This window comes from Cheilinus undulatus, linkage group 2 (genome assembly GCF_018320785.1).
Source record: "Cheilinus undulatus linkage group 2, ASM1832078v1, whole genome shotgun sequence".
Taxonomy (NCBI): Eukaryota; Metazoa; Chordata; class Actinopteri; order Labriformes; family Labridae; genus Cheilinus; species Cheilinus undulatus.
Genome location: NC_054866.1, coordinates 18,749,000 through 18,767,966, shown reverse-complemented (window position 1 = coordinate 18,767,966; position 18,967 = coordinate 18,749,000). Strand labels below are relative to the sequence as shown.

The window sequence follows — 18,967 nt, the reverse complement described above, 5'->3', positions numbered from 1 at the left end:
GATGAATTTTAAAAATTGCAAAAATGGGTTAAATCTGGCAAAAATAGGCCAAAAATGCCCAGAATGAATGAGAATTTGTAAATAAAAGTGGCAAAAATCCTAACAACATCTTGACACTCTCTTCAGTTCCAAATTAAGGTAACTGTTAGCCAGGACACTAGCACCAGTGTTACTGATCCAACACATACATTGATACAATCAATAAATCAAAACAGGGAAGGACCCATCCTCTGGGTTTTTCAAGGGCCAATTCTGCAGACAGGCCTGACCAGGCTAGATATTGCTTTTGACAGTAAACACACTGGATGGAAGTAAAATTGAAAGAATATCTAATTTTAGTTTGATAAAACAATTACATCTAAATATGACATTGACCACCTTATCAGCAAGCTTTGTCAGAAAGTTGCTTTCTTGTCCAGAAACTGATCTAACTTCCCTGTTAACTGTAGAAAAGGTGCTATGAAGGCCGTCTTTATATCAGAGCTGGATTATGATGATGTTATCTACAGACATGCTGCTGCTTCCATCTTCAAATCTCTAGGCTCAGTTTCTCACTCTGCTCTTAGATTCATAAGAGAGGATCCTGAAATCACTCATCATTGTTTACTGTTCAACAAGGTTGATTGGTTTCTTCCACAGTTCATAAACAATGTTTTTTTGGTTGTTAAATCCCTGATTGGATGTTCACCATCTCATAAAACAGCTTTGTTAAACTGATTCGCTGGACCCTACCAAAACTTCTTCTAATGACACTTTAATGATTCAGCACCAATGGGTTTACTCTGAATGAGGAAAAATCTGCTTTTATGCTCCAAAAATGTTAAATCTTTTTCACAGTATATTAATATTGATATCTATTTCAGTCAGTTATCTCAAACCATTTGCCTGTTTGTATTGTTCTTTTTCTTTGAATGGTTTTAAATGAATATTTTTTGTAAACAAAATCATTGTACAAAAGGGAAACCTAAATGATTTTAATGATGATGATGATGATGATAATGATAATTATGATGATGATATTTATATGCTCATTTTTACAGCAGAAATAAAAATGTTCACTGTCTAGTCAAAATTATGTGTCTACAGTTTCTTTTACAGTCATGCATAATTTTGCATAATTAGGGGTTATGTTGTAGCTGTTTGCCATAATACATAAGGCCATCTCAGCTCCACCTCTTTCTAAACCAAAAAAGGTTAGTTGCAGACAGCATTTAAAATACCAGTGGGTGATATTAACAACACTACTTCCATGTTTCATACATTCAAATGATTTAGTAGTACTGGAATAAAAAATCGATTTAAAAAACTACAGGTCATTCACGAAAACTCGCCATACATTTAACTATTCATTGCAAAATGGGCATACAATTTTACTTGGCAGAGAAAGAGCTGCTGAAAAAATTCTCCCTGGCTCAGTCAAGCAGAATGCTTTGACTTTCTAGGGAGTGTAGTGCTAGAAACCCCCTGTAGATATACAATAATGACAAAACATGTTGAATACAATGAAATTCAGTTTAGATGCAATTTACTCCACAGGAGAATGAAAGTGAATCTGATGGTGTAACAAAAGTTTAAGGTTAGAAAGGATGAGGCTGGGGTGGAGGAGGTGAAGCTTTGCCAGCTGCAGTGTGGTGTTTTTGGCATTGATGCTGCAGGGATTAGTGAGAAGGATGTCCCCTGTGTTGAGAGAATGAGCCATAATTGGCTGAGAGAGTTGGGAGACGATAATTGAAACCAGCTGGCCATCAGCTGATTGCAGCTGGGTGTATGACGTCAGTGTCCTGCATTAACTAAAGCTAAGCTTCATTTCTCAATGAACTCAGAAGTGTTTGACTGCATCTGAGTGGAGGTATCAGGACAGGGGCAGGTATTATTTAAATGACTTTCACTGTGATGTTACAAGGAGCAGATTCAGAACAGACTGCCAGATTTCATGTTTTCAGTCATAGGTAGATCACGTACAAAGGATTGGGTTGGCTTGGTTGCTATTTTGTGAGTTTGAGATACTCTGAATACCCAAATCTATGTGCTAGAACACTAAAAAAAGTATTTTTTCATAATATGCTACTAATAAGGTATCAATGGTCACCTTTAAGAATATGATGAATCCAAAAAAAGGGTTCCTAAAGCAATGGTGCTACCTTAGCTACTTTTTGCATAGGCAGACATGATCAACATGCTGTTACTTTATTATAATTAAATAATTTAAGACAAAGATTAACAAATACATCTGTTTTCTTACATGAAAAAGCTCTGTTCTTAAATTCTGCATGTATGTTTGTAATGCATCACTGCATGTGGTGAAGCAGCTCAATCACTCTGTGCAGAAACCTGAATGATTTTGGCCGTTCACAAATGTGCTGTTTCATAGTTAAACCAAAGTCCATGTTAGTTTTCATTTCAGCTGGAGTCATTTCAGCAAATCTGCTCCTCTGAAGCATAAACACTGACCTGCAGACTGATAAATTGACACAGATCCAGCAGACCAACGGAAATGCATGTTTGATGAAACGTTACCTGATATGACAGAGCTGCAGCAGAGTCTCTCCTGCCCCCTGGTGGTAGTAACAAACACTTAACACACTCACAGCTGTGTTTGGTCTGACTCTGAGCTACCGTTGTCCAGAGTGAATCCTTGTTCCTCAGCAACCCGAGGCCCATCTCAGGGGTCTGAGCGCAGGCTGGTTTCAGTATGAGCGGCTGTAACCGAACACTGGCTGTGACTCTCAAACTGGAGCACAGAGGAGGAAACTATTTTAGGTTGGTTCATTTTATTAAACATGGAGCTCTGTGTGGGTGCTCACTTCCTGACCAGGACAGGATGGGACTGTTTATCTACAACCCCTGACCTCCACCTCCAAACTCCTGTCAATTCTACTCTCTCTCTCTCTCTCTCTGCTCGCCCATCAGCAGCAACAGTCTGCTAACTGTCTGGCTGATAAGATGCTGCCCCCACAGGACAAAACTATATCTGCAGGTCTTTGTTTGAACATTTTCATACATTTGGCCTGGAATATAACAAACATACCTCATAAACAAGAACTCATACACACACAAAAAAACTGCAAAAATATTTTTTTGGAAAATTACATAACCTACATTGTTAACATGAAAGGCTAAGGCTTTTAACTACTGGAACTTGATACATGTAAAAAATAATAATAATAAAACACTGGTATGAGCACATCTGTCATTTTAATCCAATTTGCAACTTTATTTGAAAATGGTTTTCATAGTTAGATATAGATTTAACATTTTATACCACTAATTGTACAGATAACATATCAGATTTTGGGATTTTGGACCTGATTCCAAAAAAGTTGAGGCGCTGTGTAAAATGTAAATAAAAACAGAATACAATTATTGTCAAGTCTCATGAACCCATATTTTATTCACAAAAGAACATAAACATGTCACAAGATGTAAAGGCTGACCAATAGCACTCAATTATGAAGAAAAAAAGCATTCAGTACCGACCCACAGCCTTGTCCCTTGCACAGAAATTTCTTTCTTCTCTGAATCTCTTGATGATATTATGGGCAGTAGATTGCAGAATAGTCAAAGTCTTCAAAATTTTACATTGAAGAAAATTTTTCTGAAATTGTTTCCTAATTTCTAGATTCTGATTTTCATAGATTGCTGAACCTCCACCCATCTTCACTTCAGAGACACCCTGTCTCTCTAAAATGCTTCTCTTGTACTGAGTCATGTTACTGATCTGTTGCCAATCAGCATAATTAGTTGCAAAATGCTCTTTCAGCTATTTTTCATTAGTAACAAGTTTTGCCACTGGTGTTAATGTAAGCACAGAAAATGTGCAGCAGAAGCTTCATGATAAAGGGTTTCTATGGCGGAGCAGCTGCATGCAAGCCTCACATCACCAAGTCCAGTGCTAAATGTCGGTGTAAATCACACAGACAATAGATTTTGCAGCTGTGGAAACCTGTTCTGTGGAGTGACGAATCATGCTTCTCTGTTTGGTAGTCAGATGGACGAGCCTGGTTTGGCGGATGTCGGGAAAACCGTTACCTGCCAGACTGCATTGTTGTTTGATGAGTTCAGTGTGGAAGAACTTGACTGGGTCACACAGAGCCCCGACCTCAACCCAATCAAGCACCACTGGGATGAGCAGGAATGGAGATTGCTAGCCAGGCTTTCTCGTCCAACATCAGTGCCTGACCTCATAAATGCTCTACAGACTGAATGGGCATAAATTTCCCCCAAAAACTCCAAAATCTTGTGGAAAGCCTTTTTAAAAGAAGGGAGGCTGTTATAGCTGCGAAGGGGCTGGGACAACTCCCCATTAAGATACATGTATTTGAATAAAATGTCATTACAGTCCCTGCTGGTGTAATGGTCAGGTGGTTTAATACTTTTGCCTATGTAGTGTATCTGTAGACACAGAGCCCTCAGTGTGGTCTGTAATGTCTTTAGAGTTTCCTGATCAACAGTTCAACAGTTCACAATGATCCCGCCTGAACTCAGCGTGAGGGCTAAGAAACTCGTCAAACCCAAGAGGTAGGTCATTAGCCTGTAATATTTTGGAAAGAAAAGCATTGCTGGATGAGTCTTTTCGATATCCCGCACAAATACAGACAACTCTTTGTTCCAAGTGAACTGGAAATCTTGTTTTGAGAGCCAGATACTAAACAAGTCATCACTGAGTCACTCTCAGTCCCCTTTTAGTCATGTTTCCAGCCATAAAACACTTATCTAAAGCTGCATTGATCTGTCTTTATAACAGCATTGGAACAGATGGCTTTGTGTAATGTGACAGAAGTTGTTTTAGTAAAGGACCACCAGAAAAGGTCACCTGAATCAGCATTTCCCCAAAGCTCCATTAAGTGTTTTAGCTCATTGTTTTGGTTTGAGTAACCTGTAAGCTGGGTTTGGCTCAGTCACATGGTTTAATCTAACTTGTTTCCCACATCAGTAGGTTTGTGAAACAGCCCCAATAATCCTACTATAGTCTACATGTTAACATCAAAGAGCAGAGAGCTATAGCCAACATAGGGAAGCATTTAGCTTTTTAGCTAACAACTAAATACTAACTGAAACACTTGAAATTAATAATTAATAATAATAAATAGGTGTGGGCAAATACTTTTGAACATATATAGCTGTCAATTGTGGGGTTAAACCTCTTTATGTATCATTAAAACCAAACTTTTTGAGGCTGATTTTGGAGGAGCTGACTTCACTTTTAGGATGATTCCTAAATTCCAGCTGAAGAGTCGCCGTCTTCTGTCATTCCTGATAGAGAAACCATCATTGTAGAAAATAAGAAAGGATTTTGCAGTTTGATTTTCAGCAACTTTATTTCAGTATAAGTGGTTTTTAAAACACCTCACACTGTTTCTCCAAACATCACATTGTTCCTGCAACCTCTGAGATAAGCAAGCAAGACATAAACATCCTCAAACATGGCCAAGTTCAACATGATCAAACTGTGTGCCCGACGACATTTTTGAAGCAAACTATTTGACATTTAGAGTTGTCACATTAAGACGAGTGGGGAGTAAAATTTAAGAACCAATGATTAAACTCTGTACATGTGTAAAACCTGACTAAAAAGAGACTTGCAGAAAAGTGCAGTGATCTGACAAAATCAACCAAATGCCCTAAAAGTAACGTCCTCCTCAGCCTCCTGAGCCGTGTGTGCAGGCTGAGTGTGTTTGTGTGCGTGTATGCATGCGTGTGCACTTAAGTACTATTATACAAACAGAGCTGCAACGATTTTCTCTGGATTGGTTCAAAGAAAACAAATCTTCTACAATATTTATAGCTTTATATTAATTCACTGATTGGGTAAGTGTTCCAACTTCTGCTTTTTTGAGCATTAATGTGGTCTTTCTACAGTTTTGACCAGTGATTTGACAAAAGAATTATTCTAAAAGCATAACTTAGGACTTTAGAAAATTGCATTAATGGTTAGAAACATGTTTTACTTTGAATAGACTAATTCCACTCCATCGATCATAAAAATTATTGGCACATCAACTGATGATGATTAGTTGCAGCTCTACAAACGTTTCATCACATAGAAACCCAATGTATCTTGATAAGGCATTATGTGGCAAAACAGAAAATCAGAAACCCCACAGAGCAAAAAACAGCATTAATGCCAGAAAATGTTTTAAGGCAAGAAAACAGAACAAAGTACAAAATAAGAAGCTGCGTAACATCAAGCTTAAAGAAACCTGTATAGACACTGTTGAATGATCTGGCAAAGAAAACTGATGTACAAAAAAAATCTGACTGACAAAAATAGTTTGTTGCTCTAGATGGGTAAAGTGGGTTTGGGTTGTAACAGCTGAGATTTGTCTGCAGAAGCCAGCCCACAGAGAAACAAGAAAAAAGGGTGAAAAAAAGCAGAGCGTGTGCAATGATTCACAGGTGGTGATGGTAGCATAATGAGCTGGGACAGTACCATAAAAAGTACAGATATAAAATACATTCATGAAGACATTTTTACAAACAAAACAAAGAACAAGGTCAATAGAAAGCAGAACACCATCAGTTCAAATGGCTCAAGCTGAGAGGCAGAAGTACCAAACAATGGATAGCAATTTATGTTCTGTTTATAGATTTGCAACAGTAAAGATTCTGTATGTATATGTTATTATTCTTGTTCTCCTGCTAAGCAAGACTGAAATAATTTTACTTCGAATTCAAAAAAGAATACAAAAACAAATTCAAGATACATATTTAGTCACTTATCGTACATTTAGGCGTGTCTAGCCCTGCATTTTGACACTGACAGAATAAAAGAATGATTTTTCCAGAAACAGTCCTTTATAGAGCCTGGTCACAAATTAATTAAGCTAAAATTTAGACCAAATTACATTCATTAAAAAAACAAAAATCTGTGGCTTTCATTGAGTTGAATTAACCGTATGACTTCAAAGGCAATCTTTATTTGTTTAGTACCAAAGATTCAGTAGTCTGTACCCGCATCTAACTGAGCTACCTTAAAGGCTGTGCCTACAAAACTTACTTCTGTATACTTATGGATGCAATTTCTGCCCCCCTTCTGTTTTTTTTTTTTAAGTCACCAACCTCACCTACTTCTTTGACTATCTGTTGTCACAAGGTTAAAGTAACTCCTAGGGATGTGTGTAATTTGCCAGCAAAATGGTAAAATTCTGATCTCTTGAATTACAAGTTAGTAAAATTAATATTTTATCAGTTCAGGGTATAATCCCAGTCTAAAACTCGATCTAAACTATAATGCTGTCCCCTGCCACTAGTAGCCCCTGTAGCTGGTCTCAGTGACCACTGCCATGCTGCTGTAATACTCTTTAATCCAATGAAAACAACAGAGAACAGATAGCATTGATAGCGCCTCACAGGAACAGTACTGTTTAGCGCTATTTTGATCTGGAAAATAGGAATAACGATCAGGGGCTATGTCAGGTCATACTCGCACATAACGAGTGACGATATTCGGTACAGGAGTGTACATTAACCTGCACAAAGAATCTAAGGCAGGTGGTGCTAAAACTGCTGAAAGAATTTTTTTAGTGGAGCAGAGCAAAGGTTAAGCAGGAACTACAGTTCCCATCAGCCCATGCTCATCATCCTGGCTTGATGTAGCAGTGCAAAAATGGTGGAGGCTACAAGTGGCGAATGAGAACCTAGTGACAAAGTTGTTAAGATTCTGGAGACAAAGACACTACCAGACTGTGGTGACACACTTGTTGGGGAATACAAGAAACATAAGGAGCCACCTGGCAAATTATCATTTTACTAAACCACAGTTTGCATCTTTTAATCAAAAATGGATGCTTCGAGTGGCAAATGAGAACCTAGCGACAACATTTTTGAGGTTGTTGAGACTCCAGTGATTTTGGTGGACAACGAAGGTTTTAGGCGGTCAGAAAACATGCAGGAGCCATAAAATACGTATATATGTTAAGCCTTGTGCACCCCTACAGCACTGTTTTGCACAAATTTTAATATTCAAAGCACAACTGTTGTTTAATAAATGCAGATGCCATTTTTTCAAGTCTTCATTTGTTGTTTTTTTGTGTTTATTTGATACCACAATAAATACCATACCATGGACTTGTTTCTGAGGTATTATTGGACCATGAGAATTTAAAACTGTTACAAGCTAACAGCTTACATTAGCTATACACACACTTACAATGTGAAGCTGGTTTACAGAATGTGTTTTATTGACTTCTACTAGTCAGCAAAACGCAACTGTAATTTATGGTAACTGCAAATGAAATTGTTTGCCCTGGAACATCCCTACTAACTCCAACTGAACCTGAGTGTTTTTGTAAGAACCATCATGTTTCTGGAAAAAAAATTGAATTCAATACAGATCAACTACAACATGTTTTTTGAGTGATTTTGTTTAAATTAAGCCTTTAAGTTGTATCTAAATCCTAAATCTTAACCATCTCCTGAAAAAGTTCTGCATCTGCCAGTCATTCCACCCACTACTTTTATTTTCTGTATCTCTTCAGCAGTGGATGGACAGTGCTGCCTGAGCCATGGTGCTGATGGTGCTGCTGAACAGTTCCCTGAGAACCCACTTCATCTACGACTACAGCTATGGCAAAACGCTGGGGACAAAGATGTGTGATCCTGAACTATTAGAAAAAAAAAAGAAACAGAAAATAATGGTGCAGCATAACAAGGAGAGGACATATTAAAAGCCAATATTTACAGATATTTCTGATGGGAGTCTTCCCCATCTTAAAAGCCATGATTATTCTCTTATCATGGTACGTGTATTTTCCTCTACATACAGACATACAACAGTGTGCTGGTGGTGAGAAAATAAAGGTGTATCGATGACGACACTACATGGTGCCACTGGTCGAACCAGTCACTGAGCTGTTTGGTGTCAATAGACGCTGATGCATTTACATTTATCAGCAGTTTTTTAAACTGGTGATGATTCAAATAGACGATTTAAAAGATGTGAATGATTTAAAATTATCCACAGTTAAAGGGGAGGTTCTGCATTTTAAAACTGGGTCTTTTGATTTTTATTCATTTTGAGGTGTGAATAAGTAAAAGGTACCAAAGGTTTTTGAATTGCTCTAGCCAGCAGCTGTAAAGCAGGCTCTGATGGCTGAAAAATAACACATATTAAAGTCCCTGTAAAGTGATTAAAAAAAAAATCTGTAATTTAGGTTTATTGTATGACAGGCAACTGTGTTATAAACCACCAGGCCAAACTTCAGAAAAACATCTCTCTCAACAGATACTTTACTTAACTTTAGCAATGCAACGCTAAAAGACAGGAGTGATCGAAGTGTTGCTGCTTTGAGAGACAAAGCCACAGTTTGCTTCTTTTAATCATCCAGAACTAAAGACAAGTTAAATATGGAGAACACATCTTCAGCAGGTGAGATGTCTGTTCCTGCTGGGCCTGGCTTAAGTGAAAAGTAGAAGAGCACTCTTGCAATTAGCCTGCTCCCTGACCTTATGGTGAACTATAGCCAATGCACAGTCGCCTGGTTCAGTGCCAGAGCAGCAAAATGTGCGATCCATAGACCAATGTGGCTGATAGATTTTGCCTGAATTTACCTCACAATGAACAAAAATACAGCATTTAACCAACTGTTATTTTTAAATGAAGGCAACTTTATAATGGTCTTAGTCCTAAATTTAGTCACATTTAGATCTGTGTTTGTACAATTTAAAGCAACCTTATTCCAACATATCTAGTGTGCTAAAACACACATTTGAAGTTCATTTTACAGGGACTTTAAAGGCTTTACGATGCTTGGATTGGAATTCTCAGTATCTGATTACATAAAAGAAAGGATTCTTATTGAGATCAAAATTTCCTTGACTGTAAAATTAGCATTTTAAACAGAAACAGACATTATATTGCTTTCTTTAAAGCCACTGAACTCCACTGATAAAATAAAACTCCCTGTACCTCTGAGAAGAGAAATAAGAACTAGCCACCACAGCCTGTTTCAAGCTGAAGTAATCTACTCTTGCAGCTCAAAGAAGTTGTGTATCAATTAATTATTTTGACCCTCAAACATGTAAGACACTACCCAGGATACAAGAAAAAGACAGAATCTCTCTTTAACTAATCAAACTCCTTAATGGACACTGACGTTACATACTGCTATAGTACACGATGTACTATTGACAGAATATGTAACTGATACTTTTCCATTTTCTTTTTAGTACATATAGTTTTCAACATTTGTCCAACATCTTTTTTTTGTTGTCAAAGTGTATGTTTTTTGCATTCTATATTACAGTCTCTGGATGCTGATTTTGGCTTTGAGCAATGAACCGCTCCTATGGGTGGTGAGTTTGCATTACAAATAGGGTCTCTCTTTCCCTGGGCAAGCTCCACAAACTCAAATCCTTCACAGTTTCTTCAGTGTCCGCCTCTTCCTGACAGTCCTCAATGACCCCATATATATATTTATATATTTAACATTATAAAAAATAAGTTATTGCGCATCCAAAAAAAGTGCATTGTATATTTGAAAAATATCTCTTTCCCTCTTTACACTTTTCCATTTTTCTTCATGTTTTCCTGCTAATCGAGAGTGGGTTCCTATCGATGGGATGGCGGCAAAGTTTTTCACTGGTTTCCTCTTTGTAACACGCCGTTGATGGGGATAAGAAGGAGGGAGTGAAAGGGGAGGAAGAAGAGAAGGGGAGAAGGAAAGAGAGAAATAATTAATGGAGGGATGTGGTGCTACGCGATGACCATGGGAACGTCGTCTGAGAAGCCGCTTATCATTGGAGCATCTTCATCATCATCACCTAGAGGAGAAAAGAGCAGAGAGGGGTGTTTATCAAAGATACCTAAGTGGCCTAAGTAATACACCTAGCTACAGAAATGTTCAATCATCTCACCCAGTTCATCCCCAGAGGAGAAGATGGCCGAGCCCAGGCGGGAGTTGTAATGCGAGTTTGCAAAGGCGGTGAAGTTGTTCTGCAGCCTGCGATGTCTGAGGTAGAGCGCAACCAAGCCACCACATACTACCAGCAACAGCAGGAAAAGAACCGGGACCACCACAGCCGCCATGTCACCTGAGCGGCTATCAGCACGGGAGCTGTCACTTGCACCTGGATGGGTGGAAAGGTAACATGTAGTATTAATGGAAAAGCTTTATTATACCCTTGTGGTGTTTGTAAGACCTTATAGGAGAGTGTTTGTGTGTGTTATTGTACCTGCAGCCAGCTGATTATATAGAAGGAGAGCAGGTTCTCCACACAGCTGACCACTGAGCAGACAGCGCGCCTGCACTGAGAAGGTGTAGTTGTGACCAAGCAACAAGCTGTTGATTCTAAAATACGTCTCCGTGGTGTTTCCCAGGTACGACGTCTGGTTGGTCACACTGTCGTAAACGTGCACTTCATACCCCTGAAAATGAATAAACATGTTATTTGGAGCACAAAACTGAGGACAAAAGATGCTTTCTCAGGCCATTACTTGAAAATACTGTTTGATGCTGATTGGATTTTACCTTTTAAAACAAAATCACACATCAGAATCACAAATTAAGAGCTCTCTCAGCAACAGCCAAGTCTAATCATATTTGGCTGCACAAAACAACACTTAAAACATTTGTTAATTTTCTCATTTAAGCCAGGTGTATACTATGATTTCCAACTGATTCAGAAATGAATCTCAAGTGGCACAGCTAGGCTGACATTCCTGATCTTTTGTCATGCAGTGTACAGGGGGACAAGATATGACCATGGCCCAATCATCTACTCCAGACAGGTTAAACAGGTTTCGGACAACAGCAGGAATACCTTTAGAAGTACCTTACCTGACAATAATAAAGGAAATAAACTAGCAGGGAAACAGGCCCACCCATGGACCTCTAGCTGACACAGAATATTTGTTATTATTTTGCTGCTAGTTGTGTCTGCTGGCATGGCTGTTTATGGTTGTGGGACAGACATGGCGAGAGTGGTCTTGTTGTTGTTTTTATCTGTTTAAAGCAAGATATGACTTCAACATCTATCTGTGAGACTTCACAGGAAACTCTGCAATTTGAGCACTCAGGTCATGCTCAACCACCCGATCATGCAGTGTCAGGGTATAAACAGAAAATCTGACATTTAATTTAAAACCAATTTCAAGGCCCTCTTTATGCATTTTAAGACTCTATTACTGCTTTTATTTCTAACCTATTACATTAGCAACACAATAAAGTATTTGCTTTGTGCTGACTGTAAGGCAGGATTTCTAATCTTGGACAAATCTAAAAATAATCAAAGAAAGCTTAATTGACATACTATGAGAAAAAAGATAAAGGTTTGATACCTTAAAGCATCAGGCCATGGAAGGTCCGGTTTTCTACTTAAGCTTCTTAAAAGTGGTTATACCACAATTCAGAAGTACCTATTTACAAGCTGTGTAGTTAAAACTTAAAACTGGAACAGCTGAGACTTTACCACTTGCATTTAAGGCGTATTTATAGGTTGAATTGGTTTACCCACTATTGATACTATTTGTATACCACATGGACACCCCTGAGTGTGAGCACATAAATCTTGTTCTAAAGGATTCTGTTGCCATGTGAACTGACAGTCCAACCCAACTGCTAAAGAGTTGGCTTCAAATCGCACGGTGTATGCATGTTTTTAGGCCCCACACCCAACTCCTATACCTGCCTCTCATATTAACCTAACAGAAGCTTTTAGTAAATGTTTACTGACTGTAAGACATTAAAATATTCCCATTTATCTAACTTTTCTGTTTTAAAATACATGCAAGAGTTAAGAAGCAGCTCCTAAAGCACATTTGCAAAGTTTGATTGAGAAAAAATGGATAAAATCACCTTTAATAAACCCTGCAATAGTCTGAGAGAAAGAGTTGTGACAACCTGAAAAATTTAAGGAAGTACAGGTCACCACTATCTCACCCTGCTTTCGTTGAAGCCCTTTTCCTTGACAGCCAGGCTCTTCCAGAACAGGAACACATGGTCTTTTTCTGTCAAAATCTTCAGAGCCTCAGGAGCTGTAAGAGGGACTGCAGCAGGGAGAGAAAATGTGTTAAAAATACAATGGAAAGGGTTGAACCCACCGCTTACTCCTCTCCTTCTGTGTCAACCAAATAAGTCCAATTTCTTTGGATTTAAGGGTAAATCTAATGCTTTTCTTGTCTGAATTGAGTAAAGAGCACAATAAATAAAACCCTATCCAGAGAAAGCTTTGAAGAGTCCAGTGCAAAACAGGATTAGCAACTGAAAGCACAGATTGACATGTCTCTCTATGAGATGTGCTTTGTGTTGAATCTATTGATAATCAGTGGATTATCACCAAACTTTTCATCTACTGGAGACCGCATTGTAAATGTGAATCAACCCTGATCTCAAGGAGTGTTTTGACAGTGCGATAATAATTATTCTCTCTCACTAATGGCTTATTACAGCATATCAACCAAAAAATAAGTGTGACTGTATCAATCTCTTTATCTCCTTTTTGTAAATCTCAAATGGTGTTAGGGATATTCTCTGCATAGTTTTACAGTTTCATTCAGTTGTACATATTTTCTTGACATTTTGACACAAAAAATAACCAGAAGTGATGTCAGGAGTAACCCCTGCCATATATGGCTTTAATCTGACAGTTTTCTCCTGGTCACACTCAGTAAACATATTAAATGATCTTTCAAATTAAAAATTTTTGCAAAGAGCTGGCTTACAATCAGGGGATTGGACTGTCACTGAAAAAAAGCCTGTCAAATTCTGCTGGATTGATTAAAGGGCACCAGCTTTAGTGACATAAATCTTTTTGGTAAATCTTTATGTGTCAGACTGGTAGAGATGAAGCTGTCACTGTGCCTGTGCTGAGAGTGAAGCTGGCCTCCTTGGTCATGTTTCTCAGGCGGACAGAGATACTGTATCGTCCTCCAGGCTCCAGGCCTTTCAGTAGATACTCCACTGTGTTGTTCTGGGTGGTCAGCTTGTAGTCACGCTCCGTCTTACGGATGACGTCCCGTACATGGACTGCGTATGTCTACAGATACACGAGCCAGAGAGAGGACAGGAAGGCACAGTAACACACAAAACCTTGTTAAACAATTTGTCAAATGATTTATCACAAAGTTGAACATGCCAAAGAATACTTAATGGAGTTTCCCAGATAATTCTGTTGAGGGAATTCATTTCAATCAATCTTTTATGGAACATGAGTCAGTATCATACCAGTGGCACGTTTGGGGCATCATACGGCGGCTGCCACTTCAGTGTGACCTGTGTCTTGTCGACTCTGACTCTATGCAGGTTTCTGGGGGGCAGCCTCTCATTGGGGATCATTTTCACCACAGCATAGTCAGATGGAGGACCCAGGAAAGGAGAGACAACACGCACCTACAGGCAGAAGGAAAACATTACAGTCATGATCAAAATTACATCTTTTAAAGATGTATTTTTGGGCTTTTAGCATTTAAAAGATAAGGCAATGGATTGAGTGTAAAATCATGAAGAGAGTGGAGAAAGGCATTTAAAAGAGCCACAGGTTGGACTTTCACCTAGACTGCCGGTTTGGAGAACTATAATCCCTCGTATATGGAGCAGAACCTAACCATTAGACCATCATGCCCTAAAACATCAACTTTTAATAGCACAATATAAGTTTCCAGATCTTAAATGATTGAAAGTATACTGGCGTCTTTGAGAAGGCAAAAAAATCTTTGTATTTCAGACATAAATAAAGGACAAATAAGAGTATTATCAGCTTTGCTCCAGCAAAAAACTGTGATGACATCTGTAAGATAAAGAAAAAAGATAATTAGATAATATTTAAAGTTAAACTATATGTTTTAAAGAATAACTACAAGTGTCTTCAATTAATTACTTTTGATTAATATTGTTTTTATAGGGGGGAAATTCATAGACATCTGATATTTTGAATATCTGAGTAAATATGAAACAGACATTCTTATAAACTTTACATCCATCCTTCCATTTTCTATACTGCTTTCCCATTCAGGGTCGCATGGGTTTAAACTTTACAACGACATAAATATGCAAAGTTTCTTAAAAAAGATGCTTCTGTAAGATAAATAAAAATAATAAAGAAAATTAAAACAATTATTAGTACTGTCAAATAAATAACTCATGAAAATGCATTTAATTCAGCTGAATTTTGATGGTTTGTGATTTTTTTGTTTCCATTTTGTTAATTGCAGAAAAAAAATGTATTCTGCATTTGGTGGCAAATCTTAAGTCAATATTGATGATGTAAAGCAATAGTTTACCGTGGTTTGATTTGGGACTCAAATGAATGCAAAAACGTACTTTATGATCTTGACTTTTAGATTTATTATTCAAACTATTGCTGCAGCAACTTTAAGGTATGACACAGCTGGGAAATACAATGTTTAACACTTAAATATTAAGAAATATGCAGGGCTGCATGTACAAAATGACTCACTGACGTCCAATGTTCCTGGTTAATGCAGCGTCATTTACATTTTTCAGGAGCTCCTGTTTAGTTTTCCTTCTCTGTGTAGCTGTTCCAACCCTTTATGGGGCAAGGAGCCATATATGGTCACTTTATTGTCGTATATACATATGAGTTACAAAAATAAAAAAGTATTGGGATATCCACCATTTTAGGGCTTCAATTGTAAATTTCCACATATTTCAGTGAGTTCCCTATAAAGGGTTAAGGTGAGTAATAAAGCAAAGACATTTCCTTATGAAACTGTTCTTTTATATGCTTTACTTTATTTGTATTGTCTTGACAAACAAAGGGAATGCTACTTTCTGTGGGTATAGGAATAATACATCGCTGTGAGAGCAAGAAGACTCTACAGCAGGTAAAAATAACCAGAAAAGTATTAAGAATTATCTCAATAATTAGTCTCTGCTCCCTTGTTATCGTATACTTATATGAAGACATGCCTGCAGTTCAACACATTAAGTCTTCAAATTCTACATTTTTTAAGCAGCTGTAGCGCCATCATAGAACCTTACCTCCACATGGTTCCAATTTTCATCTGATTTCATCAACTGTCATACAGAATAATTTACACTTCACCTCTGACTTTCCTTCTATGGTGTTAATCTTTTCAGCTCCCTTTTTTTCCATGTTATTTTCACAAAGACGTCTCTGCTGGAAAGGTTTGACTTCTTGGTGTGAAACCCAAAGGGATTGTCTAAAAATTGCAACTGCTTTCAGATTGAATTTTCTGGTGTTCAGATATCTACTCAAAGGGTTCTCCTGATTAAAAGAGTTTTTGGTATTTGAGAACACTTTTGCATCAGAATGAAAGGCCAGAAAATAATACAAAAAAGAGAGACATATTTACAGATGAAAGAAGCATTGATCTCATCTTAGTAATAATCGTCCTGCTGATTTATCTGTCTATTAGCAAACAGTTTGGCATTACAAAAGGTAATATGTAACTGTTGTCTCACATCATTTTAACTAGTTTATCCAACATCCCAGTCTGATTTGAAGCCTTTGCTTTAGAGGGGAAAAATGTTTTTCATGGCGAAATGATAGCCCGACCTATTTTTCTAAAGATTACTTATTTGCATTTTGGATCTCTGACTATTTTACTGCTTTTACCACACTAATGCATTACATTCATTTGCTACATAACTGTATCTTTATGCTTTTAAAAATAAGCTTTTTGTTTGACAGTAAAAGTCAAGAAAATAGCTTCCTTTAGGGTTTGCATTTTTTTAATAAAAAGTTTTCATTACATTTTCTGATTTTCAGGTTAAATATATGTATTGTGTTTTGTTATTGTTGCCAATATGATGCTGTCATTTGTTATTTTTGACATACAAGTCACTGCAATTACAAAAAACAAACAAACAAACAAACAAACAAACAACAGGGCAAAAAAGCTGCCCTTTTTGGAAATAAAAGGCAATAAAAAGTTACAAAAAGTAGTAAGCTGCAACAGGGGAACTCAGAAGAGCACTTCATAAAAACTGATATTGCAAAACCCACACTTACAATGGATTCTCAAATGTTCACCACTAACTTATCTTTGAAACAATTCCGATTTTCCTCCAACACACAATGATGCACACATGCAGGCGTGTACACCATCACAATAAGACATACCACTTTAACAACTTCAAGTTCAAAAATTATAGCAGGTTGTTAACCCCTGCTTGCCTCTGTCTCGTCTTTGCTGCCCTGCTTGTTCTACATAATACTGTTGCGTTTCTCCACAATGGAGTTTCTGTATTGTTCACCTGTCTTGTTTTGTTTTGCATCACTTAGTAAAAAATAAGAAGAACACTTCCTAGCCTACATAAAAAAGGCTAAATAAATAAATTAACAAAAAAATAAATAAATAAATAAGAATGGCAAAATATTGGTAATGTGTTACTTGATTGTTCCACTGACCTTAACTGACTTTGACTGACCTTACAAGTCGATTTGATGCAATTTGATTCAATTGGATTTGATTCGATTTGTTATGGATTCATCCAATGCATCCTCCATTTTCTGTCACTCCACATGTCTACTTTTTATCAACGGAGGCAAGCAGTCTGATAACCAAACTCCTAATTTCAGTGTAAATTTCTTTACAAATAAATCATTTATTTAATTAAATCATTTAACTAAATGATGTAAAATAATATTAACAATTTTAGCATATAATAATATTCTCTTATTTCAAGTAAAAGGTCTGCATTTTTTAATATGCCCTTTTGGAAAGGGTACATTAAAATAGGCTTAATATTTGAACATATATTAACTCTGAGTACTTCCATGTTCTAATGCCGTCCTTGTCTTAACAGAGTTGATGGTTGAATACAGTCGTGTGTGACTAATGTTACCACAAAGACAGAAAAAGCTGCACCATTAAAAACAGACTACTGCCAAAATGCATGGAAAGCAGTTCAGTTTGGACTGGGAACAGGCTACTTTGCATTGATGTTTACATATGCCACACAATGCATCGTGCATTTTAACACCACCGAAGTCCAAATGTAAAAGAGGCAAAAAACTTTAAATCATAAATGAGTTTATCAGGGATTATTTAGCAGTTTACATTGCTTTTCATTTAAATGATGTTATATTTCTGTGTAACACAAGGTTAAAATAAAGTGTCTAGTTTGTGCTGACTCAAAGACAGCATCATGAAGGCTTGAATGACTTTAACACTTATATTTTTTGACTACATCCAAATCTAATAGGTGTCAGCGCTGTTTATCTAATCAGTGCATCTGTAACCCTGAATTTAACAGGCTTTTATTAAAAAAAGAAGTTTGCACTGAGTAAGAACCGTCTTTAAATGGATCATATAGAAGATTAAGACTTACCAGGAACAGATACTGTTCATCACTTTCCACATTGACAGTCAGACTGAGAGATGAGGTGCTGAGCTGACGAGGACTGCGGTACAGATCCAGGAAGGAGGTGGCGTAAAATACACCGTACACCTAAATTACACGCACACATAAACCACAAAGTTAAGATAAGCAAACACTGAGATAAAGCTTCTTTCACTGTATAATTTCAATGGTATTTTGTTAGATTCATATGTCATATCATATTCCTCTGCATGACTGTTTATTGTAGTGATTTAGTAATCTGTTGTGTGAGTACCTGAGAAGGGGGTCCATTCATGTTCCAGCTGCAGTCCACAGCTGTCTGGTTGAGGGCCCTGGCTTTGAAGAGGGGTCGTTCTGGCTGCGTACCACTTGTCTGGTGTTGGGACAGAGTGGTGGGACTATCTCCTACACTAGTGTGAGCCCACACGGCCGCCTCATACACCGTCCCTGCTGTCAGGTTTGTAGCTGGAGGACAAACATGAACATTAATGTTCAGACAAATGAAGCTGCACAAACGTGCCCTCCACCAACAGTACACCAAAGCCCCATTCACACTCCTGTTTAAAGCTGGGATATTTACACCCCTGTGACAGTTCGCCTTTACTGTGAACATGGCAGAGGTGTAGTAGGGCAACTAAGTAAGCCACACCACTGTGTCAATTTCAAGGACACATGGTATCACACCATTGCAGCATCAGTAT

The 18,967-nt window shown here is 37.6% G+C and overlaps 1 protein-coding gene across 3 annotated transcripts in view; it reads right to left on the bottom strand.

Annotated features, from left to right (window-relative positions):
• Positions 1-5,308: 5,308 nt before the first annotated feature.
• sorl1 (sortilin-related receptor, L(DLR class) A repeats containing) overlaps positions 5,309-18,967 on the bottom strand; it is a 132,146-nt gene continuing 118,487 nt past the window's right edge. For all 3 annotated transcript variants that reach the window (XM_041800923.1, XM_041800932.1, XM_041800942.1), the window contains 8 exons: positions 18,541-18,731; positions 18,255-18,374; positions 14,163-14,327; positions 13,800-13,974; positions 12,879-12,985; positions 11,173-11,365; positions 10,855-11,067; positions 5,309-10,761 (listed from right to left, as the gene is read on the bottom strand). In XM_041800923.1, the coding sequence (XP_041656857.1) occupies positions 10,694-10,761; positions 10,855-11,067; positions 11,173-11,365; positions 12,879-12,985; positions 13,800-13,974; positions 14,163-14,327; positions 18,255-18,374; positions 18,541-18,731 (1,232 nt within the window). In that variant the 3' untranslated portion in view covers positions 5,309-10,693. The remainder of the gene's footprint in view (positions 10,762-10,854; positions 11,068-11,172; positions 11,366-12,878; positions 12,986-13,799; positions 13,975-14,162; positions 14,328-18,254; positions 18,375-18,540; positions 18,732-18,967) is intronic.